We start from the raw sequence: 27061 nt of genomic DNA on the forward strand, positions 1-27061 counted from the left end.
AGAGGCATGATGGTAGGACACCTGATAGGGCATAACAACTTTATCCTAAACATCTTGGAAGGCAGGGTTGAAAAGACAAGAGAAGGGAAACCTAGAATTACCTAGAATTAAGTCCTATGAGTAAATTAAAAGACTGGCACAAAAAAGAAATGATTGGCGATAACTCCACCGACGAGAACAAAGCTCTGATGATGATGATGGAGAGAACAGAGAACTAAAATGATAAAAAGTATAATAATATGTTACGGAAAGTGCTTGAAGAAACATTTTTAAATGCAAATACCAAGATAATTGCCAATAATATAATTAAGCATAAGACTTGTGATCTTTTTCATGGTAATGCCTGAAATGGATCCTGTTTACATTATTTAGCTGGATTGACTGTGAAACGGAATTCTAAATAGAATACTGATGAAGCTGTAAAAATTATATTTTGTCTGGAGCTATTATTAGAATATCAGGGTTCTTAAGGAAAATTGCCTGAATATTATACGCTACAGCGGAGCACGTAACACAAATTTATCAACGTGAAGTCAAAGAATTTAATTGGGTACTTTCCTCAACTTAAAATAAATTATTTCACACCATGCACGAAAAAAGCACCAGGGGCCCGTTTCTCAAAAGCTTTTAACTTCTAATACAAGCGGATGTCACTTTTTGACAGCTTTTGTTAGAAAGGGACTTCTACTTGTATTACAAGTCACAAGCTTTTGAGAAACGGGCCCCAGATAATTATTAGAAAAACATAAATAGCACTTATTTTTAAACACAATTTTTATGAAATAGATCGGATAGAAACATAAAAACCGACCAAGTGCGGGTCGGACTCGCATTTCAAGGGTTCCGTACATTAAGCCCAACTCACGCTTGACTGCACATTTCTAATATAATTTCCTGTCATCTATAGGTAAAGAACTATTTTGTGTATTTTTTTTTAATTTTGGACCCAGTAGCTTCGGAGATAAAGGGGGGAGGGGGGGGGGCGGACAGACAGACAGACAGAAATGACAGAATGCACGAGTGATCCTATAAGGGATCTGTTTTTTTCCTTTTGAGGTACGGAACCCTAAAAAGTAGGCGTGTTGACCGTGACGTCACTATACTCGTTTTCATATAAATTCCATATTACCAAATCGTTTTGACACTTCTACAAAAGAAGCTGATTTGACTAGTAGGAAAGTACCCAATTCCCGTACCATTCGTACCTTGTCACAGTGACAATCAATATGAAAGTCGTTGTAGGGACCTCATACTAAAGTCACTGGGATAAGGTACGAAACGCTACTGAAATTAAATTCCTTGTCCGTACATTCATTATGGTTAGCTACGGATTGGTTGAGTCTTGGTTGCAGACTGTTTGCAGAGGTACGGAACTTATGTACGAAATATCATTAAATTTGATATTTACCAGTTACTTTTCGGTGAAGGGAAACATCGTGAGGAAACCGGACTAATCCCAATAAGGGCCTAGTTTACCCTCTGGGTTGGAAGGTCAGATAGCATGGCTTTCGTTAATAACTAGTGCCCACTCCAATTCCTGAGATTAGTTGCCAAGCGGACCCCAGGCTCCCATGAGCCGTGGCGAAATGCCGGGACAACGCGAGGAAGATGATGATATAATGCCATTAGGCATTAAGTCCTCCATTTGTACATAATTTTTGTGTTTTGTGCAATAAAGTTTAAATAAATAAATATAAAAATATTTTGTACGTTTTTCCAGCTCGGCGGCACCGCGTACAGCCCGTTCAGCGCGGCGTACACCGGCGGCGTCCCGCCCGCCTCCTACTGGTACAACACGTACCCGCAGCAGCTCGGGGGGTTCCTGCAGGGCGTGCAGGGCGTGCAGGGCGTGCAGGGGTACTCGTACGGACAGTTCGGCTACCAGCAGCAGTATATGGGGTGCGTTTACAAAATAAAAATAAAATCCATTTATAAACTGAAATAAAAAAACCGACCAAGTGCGAGTTGGACTCGCGCACGGAGGGTTCCGCACCATCAACAAAAAATAGAGCAAAACAAGCAAAAAAACGGTCACCCATCCAAGTACTGACCCCGCCCGACGTTGCTTAACTTCGGTCAAAAATCACGTTTGTTGTATGGGAGTCCCACTTAAATCTTTATTTTATTCTGTTTTTAGTATTTATTGTTATAGCGGCAACAGAAATACATCATCTGTGAAAATTTCAACTGTCTAGCTATCACGGTTCGTGAGATACAGCCTGGTGACAGACGGACGGACGGACAGCGGAGTCTTAGTAATAGGGTCCCGTTTTTACCCTTTGGGTACGGAACCCTAAAAAAGTATATTACTTATAAGAAAAAGTGACGAAGCCCTCCAGTGGTGAAGGCCGGATTCGAAACCCACCATCATCATTCTCTTGCCCTTGTGCCATTCACTTGGGGTCGGCGCATCATGTCTTTCTCTTCCACACCTCTCTGTCACCCGTCATCTCATCATTCACTTGCGTTCGTTTCATATCATCTCTCACACAGTCCATCCACCTTTTCCTCGGTTTTCCTCTCCTTGTACTTCCCTCCATATTCATTCGTAATACCTTCCTCGTCACACGACTTCCTCATCACATGCCCGTACCACGCTAGGCGGTTTGCCCTTACTTTTTCTGTTATGGGTGCAACTTTCAGGCTTCGTCTTATATACTATCCATTCTCGTCACATCCATTTCAACAATTCACCATTGGATACTAAACTTTAGCTGTGAAATCAATTAATTTTTGAACATTTTCATGTATGGATCAATTCATCAGAGCTGCTCAGTAAGTGACATTACAAATTATTACAATCATTTTCCATTTATATTTTAAGAGTCACACGAACCGCCGCCAGAAAGCCACTCCCATATTTTATCTCTTGTTTTTTTAGCTATTAAAGGCCCGGTTTAAAAGCTTGCTTTACTATTAAAGTTTCATGTTTTTATAAATATACAAATACAAAAAATACAAATGCAAAATTGCAAATGTTTATTTCTTAGAATATGGTAGATACAATGATGGTCAAATTACAATAAGTGCGTCATATTCTGCCTCTACCGGCGTAGAAATATTACAATTAAGTTGCTATACCTACTTGATTATTGTATAGGTATGAATCAGGGATGTTGCGGATGCAGATTTTTTGACATCCGCGGATGCGGATGCGGATGCGGATATCTAAAGGCTCACATCCGCGGATGCGGATGCGGATGCGGATGTCAAGATTAGGTACTTAGAAAACGTCAAATATTACATTTTTAGTATTTTTTCATTTAAAAAAACTAAACGTTTAGTATTTGAGCAAGAATAGGTATAGGTGCGTTATATTTAATAAACAGTAACTTCGCCGACTTTTCTGGATCTAGACGATTTCGTTATAAGTAATGACGAAATTACCTAGCACTTACGCCGCCGCTAAGACGTTCCTGTACCGACTTGTTCGACATCCTCATCCGCATAAGCTCCGCATCGATTTTATGCGGATGCGGATGCGGATGCGGATGTTGAAAATAATGCGGAAGTTCCGCGGTTGCGGATGCGGATGCGGATGTTCGCAACATCCCTGGTATGAATGGGTTCCAATTTTGCGTCCATATTAATAAAAACAAATGGCCTTATTTAGCACAGGTACCTCAGTACCATAAAGATTTACTTGAATGTTCATGAAACACTTTCAAATATACATAAACGTTTAATGATAAACTTATAAATAAAAACTTGGCCTAAGTCGTAGTCGCTCGGTATTAGGGTGCCGCATTGCCCCTCTGGATGGCAATGCTGATCCGCTGGGCAAAATATTGACCAGCCCTCTGGTCACCAGAAGCTTCTATAAGGCGCTTTGACGGCTCCTCGTAGAGGCTATGCTATGTTCATGTCCATTCTCATGTTATTTCAAAATGAGAGCGCGGCGTAACGTCGATAATTCGATATTATGGCGGCAGTTCATGTAAGTCTAAAGTTTAGACTCTAAACTATTCCCCCAATATGAAACACCGAAAAGATTTAACACTTTAAACTCTCGCGTTTTGTATACATATTTAATTACACAAACGGATCTACCGCGATATAGTTTCATTGTTTATATCGCGGTAGACCCGTTTGTGTAATTAAACACCGAAAGGCTAGGTTCACACGGCGTAATTTTTTCCCGTATACCCTATACGGGATTTTATCGAATACCGTAGTGACAGCCAAATTTGTAAGGAAACGTTCAAAGTCGTTCACACGGCGTCTATGCGGCAAAGCCGTCTAGCCGTCTGAACGATTTTGAACGTCTCTATACAAATTTTGCTGTCACTACGGTATTCGATAAAATCCCGTATACGGTATACGGGGAAAATCAGATAGCATTTCATAGTATTAAGTTTATTACAAAATATGTTTTGCATATAGGAAACTATAGGTCTACATTATAAAAAATTCTAGCTGTTTAGCTTATTTACCTACATGTTTATAAGACTGTTTGTTTCTAAATAAAAAAAAAAAATTACGCCGTGTGAACCTAGCCAAAAGATTGGTACTAAATAGGGATGTTCCCCCCAGAATGGGCGGCGTGCAGCTGCCGTGGGCGCTCGGCGGCGGCGTCGGCGGGGTCGGCGGGGTCGGCGGCGTCGGCGGCGTCGGCGGCGTCGGCGGGGTCGCCGCCATGTCGCAGCCGCCGCAGGTGCTGCATTACCCTGTGCAGCACTTTCAGGTGCAGCCGGTAAGTCCTGCTACTTCTGCGGGCTCAGCACGGTTCCATTTTTATCGACTATCACTAAGCCCGTCACTTTCGCACTTACATACTTGTTAGAACGTGACAGGCATGGTGATAAATGATAAAAATGCGACCGTGCTACTAGGGCTGGATTCTTTATATCGATACCCTAGTTCACATTCGTATTAATTACGCGGAGAATGTGCACTGTACAAAGACATGCAAAATTTTAGTGAGACCGAATAATAGGGGTCTCGGCCTCGAATACGTTTTACTGGGCCTCGAGTACCTTTTGGTCTCGAGACCCTTGGCCCGTGGGGTCCGAACACGTCTACGCTATTTAAGGAAGTATCTAGAAGAATAGCAGACGCCACTGGTGATCGTAGAGCTGGCAGCTTCCTCGCACAAAGAATAAGTATTGCGATACAGCGAGGAAATGCTGCCAGCATCTACGGCACCATGCCGCAGGGGAATAGTTTCTAATTATTTGTTTTAAGATTCGATTCATTTATTTTAAGATTTAGTTTTTAAGTTTTTTAGGTTAGTTATTTAATTATGTTTTATTTATAGGTATGTATATTAAGTTTGTATGCAAGAAATAAATACAAGCCAAATTGTCCTTCAAATTTTAGTGAGTAGGTACCTATAATAGTTTGCATTCATCATATACTCACATTTGAATTTGATTTGTTGAATAACTTCTTATGTTTAGCATTTATAAATTACAATATTTTACTTAATTACGTACTTATCGAAAAATCATTCGATCTGTCCATACGAGTGAATAATATGTTAAGTAAATAATTAAGACTCGCTTTTTCCAGATTAGTGAGGATGAGTGGCTCGCACCGAGCCTGCTGGTGTGAGGGCGTGGGTGCTGCTGCCGAGCCGACTGCGTCTAAACCCCCCCTCCCCCTCCCACTTCGACTCCCCCCTTCTGTTAGGGTCGTAGCCAAGACAATCGTATATCGATGAATGCCTATCGATAAAAATATTGAAATGACGCAACGAAGAGCCACATTGTCACTAACTTATCTTGTCGTTGATATATTGTGACAACCCGCAAGCGCCAAGCGGTGGCAGCATGGCTCCATTTTTATCGCCAGTCACTTTCGCACTTACATACTTGTTAGAACGTGACAGGCATGGTGACAGGTGATAAAAATGCGACTGTGCTACGGCCGCAGCTGGCGTATCATAGATGGTTTTATCCACACGATAAAATAACCATCAACCATCACTCTTTATCACCGTGAGGTGAAAAGCGACACTGTCTTTATCACGTTGTCGCGTAGACAAGAACCATCATATCCATACTGTACATCTATCGGTCCTAGTATCGTCTTTAAGAAATGTCGATTGGCATTGTCTATGAATGATTGTTATTTGGCTAACTCTCTTCTGTTCTAAAAGGATATCTAGTACTAAGGATATTTCGGTGGGTGAGCTTTTTCTTTGGGCTTAAAGCCGTCTAGTGTAACCCGAACGGGTCGAAAAGGCAATGTGAGTCACTTATCGAATATTTGGTTTCTATATGCTTATGATTATATCTACAGAATGCATAAGAAATAATTTTAAAGATATATTATAGATATTCATATAATAAGCTAGGCTAAGGCGTACCACGCGGGCACAATATGGTTGCGGATGGTTATTCGATTTACGAATGCGTAAAAAGCACAAGTATAGAGTAAGTTAGAGGAAAAAATGTAGATTTTTGGAAAAATGTTTAGTAGGAATGTAGATGACTAGGCAGCCGAGTGAGAGGTTTTATAAAACATTTTATATTCCGTTGGGCTGCGGCGTGCGGCATGCGCTTTACACGCTGGTGCGGCTAAAACGCGGCGGTTGTTTACCCTGTGTGACATTTGAGCCGCGTGTAAAATCCATTAGGGAATTCTGAATGTTTTTAACCATCGCGTTTTTTTAATAACGCAGTGATATTAACGCCATCTAGCAACAAAGATAAACAACTTTGAATGATTGTAGACGACAGGTTGTAAAAACGATATATGGGCATATAGAAGCGTTTTTATACAGCCGTTCGCAGGTGTCAACCTTTAACACCAACGTAAAGCGCACCAGCGTGGCATGTATCTTTGTGGCATGCAACATTGTGGTATGCGCCATTGTGACATGCAACATTGTGGCATGCGACATGCGGCACGCCTACTCCTGCTAGTCCGGATCTTGCCAAACAAACACGGCCGCGACTTACTTACTTAAACATGGTTGTGTCTATACTTAACGGATACACTTAAAAGTATGAGGGAATACCGAAAAAACTTAGTGAAATATTAGATTTATTTATTGAATAGGTGGTTAAGAAAGAAAAAATATTTATTGTTTAGATTTAAGGGCATGTAATCGTCGTAGGTAATGTTCGTTCGTTTCGGCCGCGCGCCGCACTGGCGCTTGTCGTTTGTCATTTATCGCGGCGCTGACATGCGTCTGTCGCATGCGACAACTGCAAGCGCCCAGTACAGCTCGCGGTACTACATCGTCTTTTTTGAAACTTTTTGGAGGTACTGTGTCTATCCACAATACCTAAGAATTCGATATTAATATTTTGTAAATGGTGTATTTTATATATTATATTGAGAAAGTTATTGTTTTATTGATTGTAGTTAATTTGTTTTCATCTATTAGCTTTCTGTTGGGCATTAGTCAAACTTGAGAGACATATCGCTAGTAAAATATTTATATATTATTATATATAGTTCATTTAAGATAAGGGGCGAATCGTTGAGTCAATTGTGTCATCCAGTCAATCGAAAGGAAACCGAGCGAAGCGAGGGCTTTTACGCACGCCGGTTAGAGGTACGACCTCAAGCACATTACATAATACTATAGCATATACTTTACTGTAACATTATTTTTACTATACAAATATACTGCGTCAAGAAAACCAACTTTATATACATGCATTGAGAGTTGAAATCGTTTTGCTAATGCCGCGATTTGACCCCATAAGATAAATTGTAAACGCAAATCGCGAGTAAAGTTGCCATAGTATTAAGTTTGTGCAAGGCTATGATATCAAAGTAAGAAACCAATAGATAGAAAATTTAGATATAGTCAACATATATTATGAGGTTAGGTATACATTAAGGCTATTATTCGCTTGAAATAGTGTAGTGCATGTACTTACCCACTAGAATAAGACTCAGCATTTCCGACTGCAGGAGGGGAATTAAAAAAAAAGCATTAATTTTTTTTTAAGTGCGAATTTTTAAAAGAAATGTATGTCGGTTTTAAAGTACAGAGTACGTGTATGAAAAGTGAAGTTGTGGTGATTTATTTTGAAAAAAAAATGCATTATTTTGAATTCCCCGAAAAAACGCAGATCGTTGCCTTTTCTTGTTGCTATGTACTTCCTTCACTATACATATATATACGCTAATGCTAAAACTAAGCTATGCTAAGATATAATAAGCTATAATCACTATGAGCCATTATAAAATGGTAGATATGTTAGCTAGGTGAAATTACATATATTAAAGTATATTATATATACAATGTGCAAAACTTAAAATATTATATCTTTTAGATAGGCTATTCAAATTTTGTGTAATTCAGTTTTTGTGTGTTTTTTTTTATCCATTCCATAATTAAGGCATTGTTTAAGATCCCACGGAAACACCAAATATTTTATAACCATAACATATATATTATATATATAATTAAAGTAGCGGCATATGATAGGTGTTAGAATAATCCTAATCTTTCGGTTCTTCACTATGAGATGCCTTATATCTTCGCCGTCTGCGCAGTGTGGGGGCGTCCGCTCATACATACAAACATACATACATACATACATACATACAATCATACAAAAAAAATTAAAAATACGATGTTGGTACTGTCAAAGCAAGAGTTAATTTTATTATTCATAGAAACATACTTACACACAGAAAAATGTACATTCATACAAAAATACAAACATTTTGGCAAATACGATATATTATATTATATAACCTTTGAGTTCGTGTCACTTTTAAATACAATTTTTTTTATTAATGGCGTAGAAATGATATTTTACTTCATCAACCTATTACTGAATAAATAAATGTATATCAAAATCCTTACATGAATTCTGCACAAAATTATATCTATTTTAACATAATTATAAACTTTTCTAATACCTATTTATGAAACAAATCACACACTTCTAAAGTACAAACATATGTTTTCCTCCGAAAAAATAATGCAATCGAAAACCATACTAAAGAAATAATCAATGCTATGTAAAGCGAATGATTATTAATTTATTATGCAAAAATAAAATATTGTAAAACAAAATAAAAAGTATTCTTATAATATTTATTAACTATCTACTGAACTGTGACGCGGTGGGCAAAATTACGTTATAGGGCAAAGTTTTATATCTATAAAACTACCTACGGTATAAAACATTGTGACAGGGACAATACAATATAACATTATCAATACTATCATTTTGTACCTGCCACACGATGTTAACGATATATCTGCCAGTGTGAAAGCACCATAATGCTTTGCATTATAGTCCATTTATTACGCTTTATATTACGTCAGCGTCATACTGTAATTTTATATTTTCAGTACAAAAATCATCATTAATACAAAGACAAAAGTGCATTATAGGCCAGGAGCCAGCGCTTTTTATAGCCAGCGTCATAAAACATCGACAAAAAATTTTAGATTTAAAATTAAAGGTCACAAAATGTAGCGTTCACACAAAACAAAAGATCGTTATAGTGACGAGCCAGCGCCCCCACCCTCGGTGCCAAACTTCGTTTTACTTCGGGCTGATCCGTCTACAAAAACACCAATTACACAATCGGGAACTCCAAGAGTGCCCGCTTAAGACGATTTTTGGAACATTTTTGTAAACTTGCATTTGATTCATTATTTTTTCTTAATAGCCTATTTTGTATCCCACTGATGGGCAAACGCCTCCCCTGACTTTCGCCACTAGTCACGGCTTTGTGCATGCTCCTGCCAGTCGCCACAGAATGAGTCCGTCGATTCGCCATCTCATTTTTGGTCTGCCTCTGCCTTGGGTGATCTGTGGTCGCTATTTTGGCCTGTGTCTCACCATACTTAATAACATTAAGACGAAAAATCTTTTTGCTACATTATTGACAAGTCCTCATAGGAGCTAACATACACTAACGTTTAAATACGATATAAATATGAAACGTTAAAATTTATTATATAAATAATTAATCCCTTATGCTTATGTTGTGGGTATTAAGTGGGTAGACGACTATTTTAGCAATAGACCCACCTTCAATGAAATTTAACTCAGTTTTAATCGTGTCGGAATAGAGTTTCATTTGTTTTGCTTGTTTCTATTTTCACCCAAACCAAAATCAACTTTATTTCCTACATTATAGGTTCAAAATTCACTGCCAAATCTTGGGACAAAGTTGGGGGAAAGTTTACAAAAATGTTCCAGAAACCGTTATAGTTATAGAGGTGTAGTATTGTCTGTTAGTCCTGGTTTCTAGTCATGCTAGTCGGTGTTTAGAATCTTCGTTGTTTTGTACACAAAAAACATATTTTTTGAAACGTGTAAGGTGATTTCACCAGTCTGCGCTATCCATTAGCAATATTTTAATGTAAAAAAACATATTCAAAATAAAAATCGATATCAAAAATGGACTGAAAGTTTCTTCCAAGATGGTTGTTCCACTATGGAGTAAATGGCGAGAAACAGTTATAGCTTTGATATAATTTTAGTTTTAACAACAAAACAGCTTTTGGCACACACATATCTTAAATATCATGTATTCGGCCATTTCAGCCTTGAAAATATGGCCCGCTTGTGTGTCGAGTATATGTATGTATTCGTGAATGCTCCAGATCGCAGGTGTTTGTGGCCCGAACCGAAGGTGAGGGTCATAAATATGCGATCTGGGGCTTTACGAATTACCGCCCGTGGTTTGTCTAACGACTCTAAAGTTTTACGTCTTGCCTTAGCCAGGAAGTGAGATTTTCTCCTCGTGTAGCGGGAAGAAAATCCCACTTACGGGCCTAGGGTGACGTCTTTTTTATTTTTATTTTAGTGCATTATAACATTACATTAGCATAGGGTTTTCTAGTCAAAATAATATCAAGATTATCGTACTTTATATTTAACGTACGAACAAAATCACAAAATCTATACTTGTTTTTTTTTTTTTAATTCAAAATGCAATTGAAAAAAATTACGAGTACCAGCTGTTTTTCGCCAGCTGTCGCACTATGCTTAGAGAGCCACTTTCTGAGCGACAGCCCTACAGTTCTAGGGTTGCCAATAATAGTGAGATACATGTTGTGTGTTTTACCACCTAGAGTGTTAAATTTGTCTGAAGTGTTTTACTGTGTTTCAGTTAAAGAAAGGACGCTTAGCACGGGGAATTCCGTACATTGATCCGCCTGTTCCTATCTCTATCGCACGCGCACAATTATTATTACTGTCCCGCACGCACTGTGGCATAGACCGGGATTATGGGCGGGACAGCAATATATAATTACGCACATGCAATAGAGATAAGAACAGGCGCCCGATTCTTCGTACTTAGCATCTTTTCTATAAGTAATAGTTAGGTTTTTTTTTTTTATTGCTTCAATGACATGAAATGTCAAATGTACAAAGATCTAGTCGCAATGTTTTAGTTTTTTATTATGTTGTTATTGGGCTGTATTTTCTATGCTTCAAAACGTATTTTACTAAATATTTATAGTATTTTTGTTATACTTGAAAGAATGTAAAACAAACAACTTTGTGACTGTATATATATGGGTTTTTGAGTTTCGAAAATGTCCCGCTTGGCGCGCTGTTCAAAATCCCATGCAAAAATAGACATAACGCAAACGCTCACTCACGCTATCGAATGAAATTTACACTAGGGGTTCTTGTTTTTGGACCGATATGACCTTCAAATCTTCAGTCTTAAAAGCCGGCATCGCACTCGCAACCTCTCTGGTGTTGCATTGCTTACCATCAGGCGATACGTCTGCTCGTTTGCCACCTATATCTTAATAATAAATATATGATTTAAAAAAAACGTATGTGTCTGTGTTGTTAAGAATAAACGTATCGTTGCGAAGTAAATAAAAGCCCAATACTGTTATTTCGTTTGTATGCATGTGTGTAGAAAGATTAGTATGTGTCGATTTCTATTTTGAATATTGCAATAAACTCAGCAATAATGCGCAATAGATGTCGTAGTATTTCGTTTTTTAACCGCTAGACCATTTTAAGGTTGAACCTTTCAACATGCCCAAATATGTATAGCAATGTGCAAGTTCTTTATTCTATATTCTTTATTCTTAAGTTGCGGAACTTTCGCAAAAATTTCGCAATTTTCGGAAACTTTCATGAGAAAATTCCCATGCAAATTTCCACTTGGTTCCCGTTGACAGGGATTTTAACTATTGACGACTGTTTCATTTAATAATTACGTCACTCATTGGTGTCTATTTCAAGTGTCATAGACATCGCATCTAACTGTAAAAACATACCGAAAAAAAATCATGACAACATTGCAATTTTTGAAAATTCTCTTCGGCACATTGCTAAACAGTATGCGTCAGAGGGTCGGAAAAAATGTCTTCACAACATCGTGGTCTAAAAATCATGGAGAATATAACTTATTTTGTGGCACAGTTGAAAGGTCGGCCATATTTAATTTCTTACGTGTTGTTTGAAGATGTCTCTCATTGAATCTATTTATGTATTAAGATTACTTTATTGGGGAATATATTGAAATGCTTATTTTTTCCAAGTTTTTTGGGAATATTTAGTTCATTATTATCTCGTTATTTTATTTTAATCTCAAAACAGTGAAATTATAAAAAATAAAGAAAATAACATAAAGATTACTACTCAAATGAACCCTTTATTTTGCAAAAAAACGGAAAAAATTGCCATGTTTATTCCCCTGTTTCAGCCCCCCCCCCCTTTTTTCTACCGTCCATAAGTGTTGTCACAGCTAGACTAGGTAGTTCCGTTTGGTTAGGTCGGTAGATGGGCTAGGCAGACCCTGGTAGTGTACGGGCTACGGATGTAATATCACAGCTACATAAGTTGCGGAAAGTTTCCAAAAAATTCCCCGAAATTTCTGAAAAAAGTTAAGGGAAAAAACGCAACTTTTATTTTGGAAATGGAAAACGATCACCATACAAAAATTAGAGAAGTTTCTGAAATATTTCATGGGGAAATTTCTCAATTTTGGAGTATGAAGAAAATCCCAGTTTAAATAAATGAAATGATTTATTTTTATTGCTTTTAAGTTATTTTAGCAATGGAATGAAAAGTTTCGTTATTTTACGATTACGACACTTAAAAATGGAGTTTCACTAACAGACATAATGCCAAAAGTTATTAATTTTTTGTATTTTTTTTCTAGTGGCCTGGTAGATTAAATAATTTATGAGTTTTCTAAGCGTTTATGACATGGACATGTCTTTTTTAAATTTAATATTTTGTGAACAATGTCATGTGAGTGGCATCAGCGAAATCGTTTATTGGTTTAAATATGGTGTAATATTACGCGTTGTAGTGTGATGTGCTGTGATATTACACTCGCAGCTATCAAACGCATGTACTGTGAGCTTGAACGAGCTATCGCCGTCAAAAGTGAAACTAAATGACCAGAAAGTGTTAGTGATTTTACCTCCCCCTATATTTATTGATTAATCTTGATCCTACGCGACTTTATATATTTATATCATAGTGATGTGATCTATTTAAGGTTCCCCATAAACAAAAACGAAAAGAGCGGGGCGTTTTTTTTATCCCCCCTTTTGATTAGATTTTTTTTTATTGTTGCATAAAAAGTAAAGTAGTTTTTAAAATAGAGAGATAAGTGTACTTTTAGGTCTCTGCTCGTCTGTGAGCGTTTTTGTTGAGCTATTTATTAAGTTGTTCTGTTATCTGACAGTCACCGCTGTAAATGTCAAGTTGGCCCGATCTGTCAGTCTACTATGTAGTCAAATTGTCAGTTTTAGCTGATAAGTTGGGCTACATAAGTAATGAAAAATACAAAAAAGTTACATACTTGAAATATTGTTTTTAAGTCCCTATGACTATTAGTCTAGAAAGGGTTCACTAGATCCAATTGCTATTATTTTACATCAGGTCATGTAAGGCCCAAAAAACAAGTTAATAATTTTTTTTTTCTGCGGAATATTGTTAATAATTTTAACTTTTAACAAACGTGTATTTTAAAGATTATGTTTTGTTATAGTTAAATTATTGTATGTAGTTTTAATTTTTAATAACATTTTAAAAATCATTATTGAGACTAATATTTCGAAAAATTATTTGCTAACGTGTTTTTGAGCCAACCTAATATGTATTATTTCAATGTATATTATAAAAATACCTGTATTAGTTAAATGCAGGTAAGTATCATGTAGGTAATAGCAATAAAACTACCTATGTGAATATTTTATAAAAATGTGAACATTTACTAGATTACTATAACACATAGAAATGATTTAATGTCATAAAACCTTATGTTATAAAACATCGAATTTTTTGATCTATCAACGAATTTCAGTATTTTTTATTTGTCTACCAAAATTATCTTTATATAGAAAACTGGATTTTAGAGACCCATTACTTACACTATGATTGTACCATAAACACTTCTTAAGGATAAAGGATGACTCTCACTATTTTGCGTTCGGATCTCAGACTACCTATATACTTACGTACTCATAAGTACAGTGGTGTAGGTTAAGGAATGTTTCGAAAAAGTTGCAAAAGTTCTCGGAAATTTTCATAGGAAATTAGTTTGGAAACGGAAAATTTGGAAATATGAAAAGTTACCGAAATTCTTCAATGTGCATATGAAATTTGAAACTTTTCGACGGCATATCAGTACACTATGGAAAAACTCTTCAAAAAGTTGTAACTTCAAAAAAAGTGTAACTTTTGCTGTACGAGTACCTAATAACGATTTCTTAAATTAAAATATAATAGTCAATATTTTTTTGGTTTCTTGAAAAAATATATTGTACTTATAACAACTAAATTTGTAAATCCACCAGTGGATGCGGTGTAGTGAGGATCATTCTTTAAAATTAGTAAGATCTATATTTTGACAAAACAAATAGGTACTTATAAGCGGTGAACTGTCAAAAGTTATTGTTAGATGAGCGCTTCATACAAAGTACCTATGATTTTATATTATTTTTGGATTATTTTTAAAACCGATACGACCTTCAACCCTAGAAAAGTGCGTACCCATATTAAATGCCAGCAACGCACTTGCAGAGGTGTTGTAGGTGTCCATGGGCGGTGATTGCTTACCATCAGGCAATAATACGTATGCTCATTTGCCTCCTATATCATAAACAAAATATTCCACTCGAGCGCAATAAATAAATATATACGCAATATTCTGCTAAAATCTCCTGTCTCAAAAAATAATAATATAAAATAAATTTGAGATACATATTTTGCATCGTAATCAAATATTCTATGTGTTTTTTTTACTGTACTCTATACTCAAAATATTATACATGTGCCTGTTCAAAGTATTTTTAAACTAATTATCGATCCATACCAGGGGATGTGAAAAACAGTGAAAATTAGTCAAACGTGAGTAAATTAACAAACAATATTAAAAATGTTGTGCAAAAAAATGTAATTTTTTCTTTGACTTCGCTCTTTATTTAGTGGTTTACCACTTTGGCGATGTGATTATTATGTATGTATACAAATGCCATTTTTTTTCATATTTTTGGACCTTTTACTTTTAATTTGAGACTTGATAGATCTATTTCTCTCTATCTAAAATGTCACAGGTATTTGTATGAAGCCTCGTCTGTCTGTTGTTTCGTTTGTTAAGTTTATAACTGAAAGATATAACCTAGGTATATAAACTCTGTACCTACCTATAGTCTAAGATATGCTAGTTATATGACATATAGGAATAAGAAGATACTCGTATGGAGCGATATAAAAGAACAAAATATTTTAGTGTTTTATTTTCTTCATTCACTAGCGACCCGCCCCGGCTTCGCACGGGTTACACAAAACCAATTATATACCTAAACCTTCCTAAATAATGTATGTATGTGTGTCACTTTATTGCACATAAACGAGTTTACACAAAACCAAACAACAGAGTAAAAGATGTAAGTGTATGTACAAAGGCGGACTTATCCCTAATAGAGATCTCTTCCAGCAAAATTTTGAGAAAATGAGAGGGGAACAAACACTAAAAGGTGAAAGACAACTAAAAATGAACATATAACTATATTAATATTTTGGACAATAATCCCTCTATTGATAGGTGAAAACTGCATGAAAATCCGTTCAGCCGTTTTTGGGTTTGGGATTCAAACCCGGGACCATCGGCTTCATGGGCAGGGTCACTACCCAACTACCCACTAGGTCAGACCAGGCCAGGTTAAGGTGCACGTTCAGATATTTTTGAGCACCCTGGCAGCTCCGATATATATATTATGATGGCGACTGTACATCTGTATAAATAAACTATTAATAATTCATTAATTTTTATTTTTGCATACGTATTTAAATTTAAATAAATACTTTTTACTTGAGTAAGTATGATATGGAGTACAGCTGAAATAGTTAACTGCATAATGTGTCTATTGTTGTTCCTCAAAATACATTTTATATTAAGTAAGAAATTTATGAACTTATTTCGGTACAGGTAGGTTTTCATTTTTACATGAGTGTTTCATGACTCATGAGTACAAAACACTGTACATTTCTAATATTTAGGTTTTCCTGTCATCTATAGGTTAAGAACTATTTTGTGTATTTTTTTCAAAAATTTTATTCTGTAGTTTCGGAGATAAACTGAGGGGGAATGGTCGGACAGACAGACCAACGCGCGAGTGATCCTATAAGAGTTCCGTTTTTTCCTTTTGAAGTACGGAACCCTAAAAAACATTCGGTACCTATACGGCTACCATCAGTTTGGCACTGACATAAACGCCGTCGAGAACGTAATTTACTTTCTATACATCTCGCTCGTACTCGCATATTAGTGCAAACGAGGTGTATAGAAAGTAAATTACGTTCTCGATAGCGTAAATGTCAGTTTTGACACTGTCAGTGACTTGTGGTACGGGCTCTGTTGTTGTTATTCCATCTTGACTCCAGCTGTGTGACGTCACATATTTGATCAGAGGGCCTTCGACGTGTTGCCTCACTGTCGCACTTGTAAATTCGTACGTAGTGTGACAGGGAGGCAGCACGTAGAACGGTAGGCCCTCAGATTAGATATATAAAGGCGTTGAGGTAAACATATGCAGTTTGAAAACCACTGCAACCATGAAGGTTACTCATAGCCTCTTGCTTTTGGTAAGTAGATTATCATCTTCCTCGCGTTGTCCCAGCATTTTCCACGACTCATGGGAGCCTGGGGTCCGCTTGGCAACTAATCCCAAGAATTGGCTGTTTTTACGAAAGCGACTGCCACCTTCCTTCCAACTCAGAGGGTAAACCAGGATTGGGATTAGTCTGGTTTCCTCGCGATGTTTTCCTTCACCGAAAAGCGACTGGTAAATATCAAATGATATTTCGTACACAAGTTCCGATAAATTCATTGGTACGAGTACGAGCCGGGAGCCTGGGGGCCAATTTTTGAAATTCGACCGCTTGATTTCGTGTATTTCGTTCAGTAATATCTAGTACTAGTAGGTATGTAAATTCCACTAATAGAATTGGAAACGAGTGGTCAATACCACTAGATTCCAAATTTCTATCGCTCGTATTTCAAAATCACCATTTCGCCGTTTTCTACCGATTTTCGAGTAACGAAATCGAGCGATCGAAATTCAAAAATCGGCCCCCTGCAACCTCCGGATTGAAAATCGCACGCTTGTACCGCTAGGCCACCAGCGGCCCAGAGCTTCTAGCCAGCGCTTGTGGTAAGTAGATATTCAGTTGTAAATTGAAATTTATGTCATATAGATTTAGTTATTTATTCTCAGAATATGAAATTACATTATAAATCTACATGAATTTATATTATGATCGTTATTCATATTTACATAATATTTAATAAATTAATAGATAAAAATTTAAAAATGTCGTATAAAACTGTATAAGTATTAAAGTCTATTTTTTAATTCGGTAGACTAAAATGACATTTCTTAGTATGAAATGACATTTTATGTTCATACTATGAACTGTCATTTCAGTCTACCGAATAAAAAAATAGATTTTAGGTATGTGACATTGTATCCTTGTCCTGTCCACCATAATATACGGGATACCTATGTCTGCTTTATAAAAAAATATTCTTAATTTCTATATAAAGTTAATTGTTTTAATGTACAATATCGGTAACTAATTTGTTAGCAACTTATATACATTCTTTATTTACAGGTTACACTTAAGTACATTGTCTGCGCGCCGCACCATGGTATGTTATAAAATTGATAAAATGCTTTAAAGGGGCCCACTGATTACCAGTCCGCCGGACGATATCAGCCTGTCAGTTGTTCGGAGCTGTCAACTTTTTGTTCTAACTGACAGGCCGATATCGTCTGGCGGACTCACAGACTTGTCATTCTCGCGCTCGCGCTTGACAGACAGCTGAAGTGTGCGAAAGGGAAGCCATCACGTATATGAACATCGCATGAGTGCAAAAGAGTCAGACTATAAATGAGAAAACGTGACCATTTTTGAGTTTGACGACGGCCGCGGACGGCCAAGAGCGTATCACCGTAATTTTCAATTTGAAAAATATACACAAATTCGGAAGAAAACTATTTTATAAAGTAATACAATGAAGATAGTGTCTTGTAGTGTACCGGATTTCAGTGTCACGGGGCCAAATAAACCTAGCAAATACTCATTTCAGAGGAATAATGATATTCCGAGCGAAATTTTCTTAACGATATTTTGTCAAATTAACAGCATAAAAAGTGTAAGAAGCCGGTTTATACAGTTGATTATAAGTTGTTCTTCCTTTGTGTGCTAATATTTTATCATATTACTCAATAATTTAAAATATTTTGTGTAAAAACATAAACTGTTACTTTACGCTAGGGCTTGACAAAATGTTCAGATGACAGTATCGATAACTTGTCGGTATATTAATAGCTATGTAATCATTTTCTCACAAGACATAATTAAGATATTAACCTTGATAACCGACTTCAAATAATAACGATTGCTATACCCTTTTTGAAGGTGCAGATGTTTAGCAGTAAATTTAAACTTCACTTTCCAACACAGTAAGAGTTAGACTAAGATAAGGCTGTAACGATTTTGATAGCACCCGGAGTGCAGCCCTAGTAGCACGGTCGCATTTTTATCGTTTATCACCATGCCTGTCACGTTCTAACAAGTATGTAAGTACGAAAGTGACGGGCATAGTGATAGTGGATAAAAATGGAACCGTGCTGAGCCCGCAGGTGTTATTTTATACATCATAATGTCGTAGAATTTTAACGTTTAAAATAACACATTTGAAAAAGTAGTCGATAAAGCAATCAAACACCGACAGATTAATATGTTGTAACATGACATCACTATTTTTGATCTCACATAGACAATTTACGCACACACTTGCATTTCATTTTTGGTCGCACTTTTGAAGATTGACAGTTGTTCTTGTCTATTCTAATTCTATGGGCGGACTCTTAATCAGTGGGCCCCAGGCACAATCAACATAGCTGCCAGCATACAAAATGATAATGATACGTACCTATGTGTTTTAATTTTAGGTTTTGAGCGTTTCATTGCAAAATGTCCAGTCAGTATAAAAATATGGGTGCATTCATCATACTCAAAAATATGTCCGTTAGCTCTCATGTCAGCGAATTAAGAACTATGGGACATATTTTTGAACAAGTTGTATGCACCCATATTTTTACACTTGACTGTACATAGGTACAATAGGTACATACATACAAAACGTCTCTAATATGTAGATACAGAAAAGATTCATAACCTTAACTCGCACTATAAAAGTTATATTACCGTCAAGGGCAACATCAGTTACTCGGAATTGTCGGCCGAGGCAAAGCTGAGGTCGACAAACATGTGATCTGAGGCTTTCTTATTAACTTACTGCCCGAGGTGTGTATACTAATTTTTTGTTTGACGGAGCCGGAAAGCGGCAACTTTGTTCAACGAAGCGTGCCGAAAGTTGACGCTTTCCGCACGGAGAACAGAATACTATTTTAAGAAATGTCTAATATTGTAGATTGCGGCGATGCGGGAGGAGCGTTAGATGGAGCTAAAGACGCAGCGGGAGGAGCTCACGCTTCGCAAAGAGGAGTTAAAAAAGCAGCTGGTGGTCTTAGCCATGGGCTAGGAGGATCAAGAGGGCTAGGAGGAACTGACGCTTCGCAAAGAGGAGCTAAAAAAGTAGCTGGTGGTCTTAGCCATGGGCTAGGAGGAACTGACGCATCGCAAAGAGGAGCTAAAAAAGCAGCTGGCGGTCTTAGCCATGGGCTAGGAGGATCAGGAGGCCTTGGAGGAACTGACGCATCGCAAAGAGGAGCTAAAAAAGCAGCTAGTGGTCTTGGCAGTGGGCTAGGAGGAGCTGACGCTTCGCAAAGAGGAGCTAAAAAAGCAGCTAGTGGTCTTAGCAGTGGGTTAGGAGGATCGGGAGGGCGAGGAGGAACTCACGCTTCGCAAAGAGGAGCTAAAAAAGCAGCTAGTGGTCTTAGCAGTGGGTTAGGAGGATCGGGAGGGCGAGGAGGAACTGACGCTTCGCAAAGAGGAGCTAAAAAAGCAGCTAGTGGTCTTGGCAGTGGGCTAGTAGGAGCTGACGCTTCGCAAAGAGGAGCTAAAAAAGCAGCTAGTGGTCTTAGCAGTGGGTTAGGAGGATCGGGAGGGCTAGGAGGAGCTGACGCTTCGCAAAGAGGAGCTAAAAAAGCAGCTAGTGGTCTTGGCAGTGGGCTAGGAGGAGCTGACGCTTCGCAAAGAGGAGCTAAAAAAGCAGCTAGTGGTCTTAGCAGTGGGTTAGGAGGATCGGGAGGGCTAGGAGGAGCTGACGCTTCGCAAAGAGGAGCTAAAAAAGCAGCTAGTGGTCTTGGCAGTGGGCTAGGAGGATCAGGAGGGCTAGGAGGAACTGACGCTTCGCAAAGAGGAGCTAAAAAAACAGCTGGTGGTCTTGGCAGTGGGCTAGGAGGAACTGACGCATCGCAAAGAGGAGCTAAAATAGCAGCTAGTGGTCTTAGCCATGGGCTAGGAGGATCAGGAGGGCTAGGAGGAGCTGACGCTTCGCAAAGAGGAGCTAAAAAAGCAGCTAGTGGTCTTAGCAGTGGGCTAGGAGGATCGGGAGGGCGAGGAGGAACTGACGCTTCGCAAAGAGGAGCTAAAAAAGCAGCTAGTGGTCTTAGAAGTGAGCTAGGAGGATCGGGAGGGCGAGGAGAAACTGACGCTTCGCAAAGAGGAGCTAAAAAAGCAGCTGGCGGTCTTAGCCATGGGCTAGGAGGATCAGGAGGCCTAGGAGGGACTGAAGCATCGCAAATAGGAGCTAAAAAAGCAGCTAGTAGTCTTAGCAGTGGGCTAGGAGGATCGGGAGGGCGAGGAGAAGCTCACGCTTCGCAAATAGCAGCTAAAAAAGCAGCTGGTGGTCTTAGCCATGGGCTAGGAGGATCAGGAGGCCTAGGAGGAACTGACGCATCGCAAAGAGGAGCTAAAAAAGCAGCTAGTGGTCTTAGCAGTGGAGTAGAAGGATCAGGAGGGCGAGGAGGAGCTGGGGCAGCTGAAACAGGTGAGTGCATGCATTAACAATTTAACACTTTACAGTAGGGTGGTAATTATATAGATATACTAGGTTTTAGATTCCAAGGATGTCCTGAACACAAACATATGAGATGGCAAGCGCAAAAATGGTGGGGGTAGTAACTGTGACGTAATAAAGTCACAGAAAGGGTCGTGCTATGGGCTTTAAATAAATATAAATAAATAAATAAATATTATAGGACATCTTTACACTAATTGACTAAGCCCCACATTAAGCTCAAGAAGGCTTGTGTTGTGGGTACTCAGACAACGATAGATATAATACTTATACAAATACTTAAATACATAGAAAACAACCATGACTCAGGAACAAATATCTGTGCTCATCACACAAATAAATGCCCTTACTGGGATTCGAACCCAGGACCGCGGCTTCACAACCTATCTTATAGTTGTCAAGACAAGTCTTTAGTCTATTCCCCAAAAAAGTATTTGTGCATACACGCAGTATCTTTTTGGTACTTTTACGATACTTCGTGTAATCACCACTAATAAAAAATATTGTATGAAATACATTCTTGCCAACCTAATTTTAATTGTCATCTCTGACAGATGAGTGAACCATAGACATGTTATTTTTAATTCATTCATTCTTTTCCCGCCCGTACCCTCCATTCTTTGCTACTTTTTGAATGAAGAATATTTGTTAAATTTACAATTTTATTTCAAAGTAAGTGCGTAGAAAAAGTATTGTATGCAACGTTTTTTAACTGAGTCACAAAATACTCGTGGCGTCTTTATTACCTATCAATTTTCGGCTTCACCTCAAATTGTTACTCACGCCACTCGCCTTTTATGACCTCTCTTAAACAACGGTTGCATAAAATACTATAATATGACATATGTAGGTATATAGATATATACTTATATATCTATATACATACCAAATGGATACTTATCCATTTGGTATTGTGTAAAAAAAAACGACTGAATGGATGATTCCAAAATACATAGTACCAAAAGATTCCAATATCCTCTTTATTTAATTTCTAATAATAAATAACCAGATATAAAAAATAATAATAGAAGGATATTAATTTAATTAACAGGATAATTTTCTGTTATAGGAAACTACTGTGTGCTTTGTGTGTAAAGACTGACCAGTAATAATCATTGTCAAGACGGCGCTGTTATTCTCATGTGTAGAGTGACAATTCAGTAGGTATAGTATGAAAAAAATTGTTCCAGTGAAATTCCGCAACATGGCGCTTAATATATATTTCTAGTCAGGCTTATGTATGTAGTACATACTCGTACATGTACTATCTATGTGCGACATTTTTTGTGCTGATTTATTAATTTGGTTTGTCAGGTCTTAGAGATGGGACTGGCCTCGCTAAAGGCGTCATTAACACCAAAGCAGCCATCCTTAGCTCCGGGTTAGAAGGCGTAGGCCTCGGTGGTGCGGCCGGCGGAATCAGAGGCCTCGGCGGCCTCGAGGATAACGCTGTAGGCGTCCCGGCTGAGGTGATCGGAGGCGGCGGCCCAGGCGGCCTCTCGGGTGAGACTAACTTTGAATCGCCTCTCGAATTGAAATGACTCGACTAGCGACTACCAGCGTATTTCGGATCGGCTTGACTCCTTGGCGCTGCGTAGAGATGTGGCCTCGCTCTGCATTTTCTATCGCATGTATAACGGGGAGTGCTCCGAGGAATTGTTCGGATTAATCCCTGCCGCTTCCTTTCGCCATCGCCCTACGCGACAACACTATCATCTTCACCACTTGGATAGTTGGCAGTCCTCAACTGTGCGTTTCTCCAGAAACTTCCTGCCTTGCACAGCTAAACTGTGGAATGAACTGTCGCCTGCGGTATTTCCGGACCGATACGACCTTCAAACCTTCAAGAAAAGAGCGTACTCCCATCTTAAAGGCCGGCAACGCACTAACAACCCTTCTGGTGTTGCAGGTGTCCATGGGCGGCGGTAATCGCTTACCATCAGGTGATCCGTCTGCTCGTTTGCTTCCTATATCATAAAATAAATAAATAAATGACAAATAAAGTTACTTAACTTTGCCCCACATTATACACCGTGAAATTTTAGTGGTTGTTTTCCCGCGGCAGGGCGATTTGCTATCGGTAGTACTTTCGAATTATGATAGACAAACTTATAAATAAACTGTTTTCAAAAAAAAAAATTACAAAAAAATATCCTAAACTCGAACAAGCGAAAAACAATAGTAACACACCAAGTCGACGACAGTTTCCGATATTGTAAACAGATAAACAAATAAACAAGCACATGTTACTTTTTTAAACTGTGTAACAGGCTAAAGTGCTCTGTTTGCAGGGCTTTAAATACCGTTAAAAAGTTGGTATCGTTACCACAAGGTGACAGATTTAACGTTAGGTTCTAACTAACGTTAGACCAGGTACCGTTAGTTATACTACTCTTTACCGGTAACAAAATGGTAACGTTAGCAGCTGTCAATTTGAGCTAACGTTAAGTCAAAGGTATCGATACACCATTTTTAACGTTAGTAGGTAACGTTAACAGCTGCTTATTTACCGTTTGATTCACTGATAGATGCCATCATCGTTGACAATCGAGCGAATGTTCATTCACTCTCAAGCAGAGATGAGCATTTCGTAATTGATTCCTGGTTCCACGATTACTCGAAATTACTTTGTAATCTGATTACCGATTCCCAGATTACTTTGTAATCTAACAATACCGAATTACTAAGTACACTTCCAATTAAGGAATCAGGAATCACCTTTTCTAATATTACAATTACTAGTAATTGGAATCAATGTCGATTCCTCATTACAGGACTTGATTCCTTTCAGATTACATTTCGTACTACTACTATCAAAAGTACATTTCGATAGTAGATATGTTGTTGATGTTGGCTTAATAGATATAGATGCACCTTATTCGAATCAGGTGTGCAGATTTCGAAAATGACCATTTTGGAATCCAAGATGGCGACCATGCAGTATGTCATAAAAGTCGTCATGGATGTCGTTTTATACGTTTCAGGGAGTGATACGATAGGTTGTTCAGTGCGTGTGGTTCTGAAGAGGAACGAAATTTTTATTATTTTTGCGCTACGAAGCACTGTTTATGAGATCCAGCCCTATAAAGATTTTTCTCTCTTTTTTTTCTTCTTTTTATTCGTTTTTAGGGTTCCGTAGCCAAATGGCAAAAAACGGAACCCTTATGGATTCATCATGTCTGTCCGTCCGTACGTCACAGCCATTTTTTTCCGAAACTATAAGAACTATACTGTTGAAACTTGGTAAGCAGATGTATTCTGAGAACCGCATTAAGATTTTCACACAAAAATAGAAAAAAAAAAAAATTTTGGGGGTTCCCCATACTTAGAAGTCTTAGAACTGCACTCAAAATTGTTTTTTCATCAAACCCATGTACGTGTGCGGTATCTATGGATAGGTCTTCAAAAATGATAATGAGGTTTCTAACATATATTTTTTCTAAACTGAATAGTTTGCGCGAGAGACACTTCCAAAATGGTAAAATGTTTGTCCCCCCTCCCCCCTGTAACTTCTAAAATAAAAGAATGTTAAAACTAAAAAAAATTACATTACCATGCAAACTTCCACCGAAAATTGGTTTGAACGAGATCTAGTAAGTAGTATTTTTTAATACGTCATAAATCGTAAACCGCAATTTTATTATGTTACTTGCTGCTACGGAAACCTGGGCGAGTCCGACTCACACTTGGCTGCTTTTTTTAATTTGCTTTTCACAGATATTTGTGACACACCTTCGTGGCATTCAGCCATTAAAGTGGTAACACACTGTCGCACCGCGCCGCGGCCTCGGAGCGTCGCACCCATGGGTGAGATCGAGAAAGAGATATCTGTTTCTCTTTCTCGCTCTCACTTATGGGTGCGACGCTCTAGGGTCGCGGTGCGGTGCGATGGTGTGTTACCACTTTAAAAAATATATAGGCAGTATTTGGTTTATGGTATTTCTTTTTTTTCATCTTTATAGGGCTGTATATCCTAAACCGTACGTCATAGCGCAAAAATAATCAAATATTCATTCCCCTTTATGAAACTCCTAAGTCATATTTAAAAAACACAAAAAAAGAAAAAAAAGAAAGAGAAATATTTATAGGGCTGTATCTCCTAAACCGTGCGTCGTTGCGCAAAAATAATAAAATGTTCGTTCCTCTGTACGAAACCCCTAATTAATATTTAAAAAAAAAACAAAAAGAAGAAAAAAGAACTTTATAATGCTGTATCTCCTAAAGTATCCTAAACCGTACGTCGTAGCTCAAAAGTAATCAAACTTTCGTTCCCCTTTAGGAAACCCCTTAATAACATTTAAAAAACACAAGAAAAGAAAAAAACTAATAAATAGAAGAAAAAAAGGTAAGAAAAATATTTATAGGGTTGGATCTCCTGTGCGTCGTGGCGCAAAAATAATAAAAATTTCGTTCCTCTTCAGAACCACACGCCGAACAACCTATCACATTAGGACATTATTATTATTTCACATTGCATGTAATAATGTCTCAAATAAGAATTTAAGTTTCACCATTCTAGATTAACATAAAGAATAATGACATAAGACTATGAACTCTAACTACTAGAATTAAAGTTTAGTTTTACTAACGTACCTACATAATTATCTTTAATCGAATCGAATTTAATTGAATCATTTTTACAAGCAAGCAGTAACATCAATAAATAGGTGTCTCATTTAATATAATCCGACTAAATTACATTTCAGCAACACCTCCATATTTCACAAAATAAATCAAGACATTATCCAACCTATATAATCTTGACGTATATTATATCAAAGACGCCTGGTGGCCTAGCCAAGGTTACAATCGCTATCGCTTCGACAACGAAACGCTTTGTGTGTCTCTATCACTCTTCCATATTAGTGCGACAGGGACAGTTGCGTTTCGATCGCTACGGAGCGTTAGCGATTGGTACTTTGGCTACGCGGCCTGTACCTAATATAAACCGACCAAGTAACGAATTATCTATACCATCATATTTAACAAACTAATTTATGACGTTTTGCACCCTTCTTATTTTGGCAAATATATTCCGACACAGCCGGGTGGTATTCCATCTGTCCATTCTCGGTCCAATGTGTATTTGCGTCTCACATTTTGCTTAATGAGAGAGTGAGACGCAATGCATATTGGACAACGATCTTAAACAAGTAGAATACCACCTTTTTCATTTGATAAACATAAAGAATAATGACAAAAGACTATGAACTCTAACTACTAGAATTAAAGTTGAGTTTTACTAACGTACATAATTATCTTTAATGTATTTTGACTGATTCTATTTCAATTTGACAGAAGCCCTGCCGTATTTATGGTCAATAAGGTCTACTGGCCTTAAAATTGTGTATGAAATTACAAGCAAATATCAGCTTAAAGAATGATAGTGTTAACGTTAGTTTGGTAACGTTAGTTTATAATGTGAATTGGGTAACGTTAACAAGCCCTGCAATAAAAAGTAAAATTACCGGTAAAATTAACGTTAACTAGCTAACGTTATAATAATGTTAAGTTATCAAGTATCGTTACCATTTACTACCGGTAATAAGGTATTTTTATGATTTTAACGTTAAGTAACGTTACTTTATAATGTGAATTGGTAACGTTAACAAGCCCTGTCTGTTTGACAACAAAATTAAAATTTACT

General features: G+C 37.6%; 1 protein-coding gene and 1 long non-coding RNA gene across 3 annotated transcripts in view; both read left to right on the top strand.

The window, feature by feature from the left end:
• The window catches only part of LOC134660282 (nucleolysin TIAR), a 68000-nt gene extending 62378 nt beyond the window's left edge, over window positions 1-5622 (top strand). Inside the window, exons 7-9 of one of the 2 annotated variants that reach the window (XM_063516032.1) lie at window positions 1721-1899; window positions 4534-4693; window positions 5512-5622. In XM_063516032.1, the coding sequence (XP_063372102.1) occupies window positions 1721-1899; window positions 4534-4693; window positions 5512-5553 (381 nt within the window). In that variant the 3' untranslated portion in view covers window positions 5554-5622. The remainder of the gene's footprint in view (window positions 1-1720; window positions 1900-4533; window positions 4694-5511) is intronic. The other variant, XM_063516033.1, reaches the window with a different exon arrangement.
• Window positions 1-27061, top strand: part of LOC134660300 (uncharacterized) — a 209307-nt gene that overhangs the window by 102366 nt on the left and 79880 nt on the right. The window lies entirely within an intron of this gene.

Source organism: Cydia amplana, chromosome 26 (assembly GCF_948474715.1).
Source record: "Cydia amplana chromosome 26, ilCydAmpl1.1, whole genome shotgun sequence".
NCBI lineage: Eukaryota > Metazoa > Arthropoda > Insecta > Lepidoptera > Tortricidae > Cydia > Cydia amplana.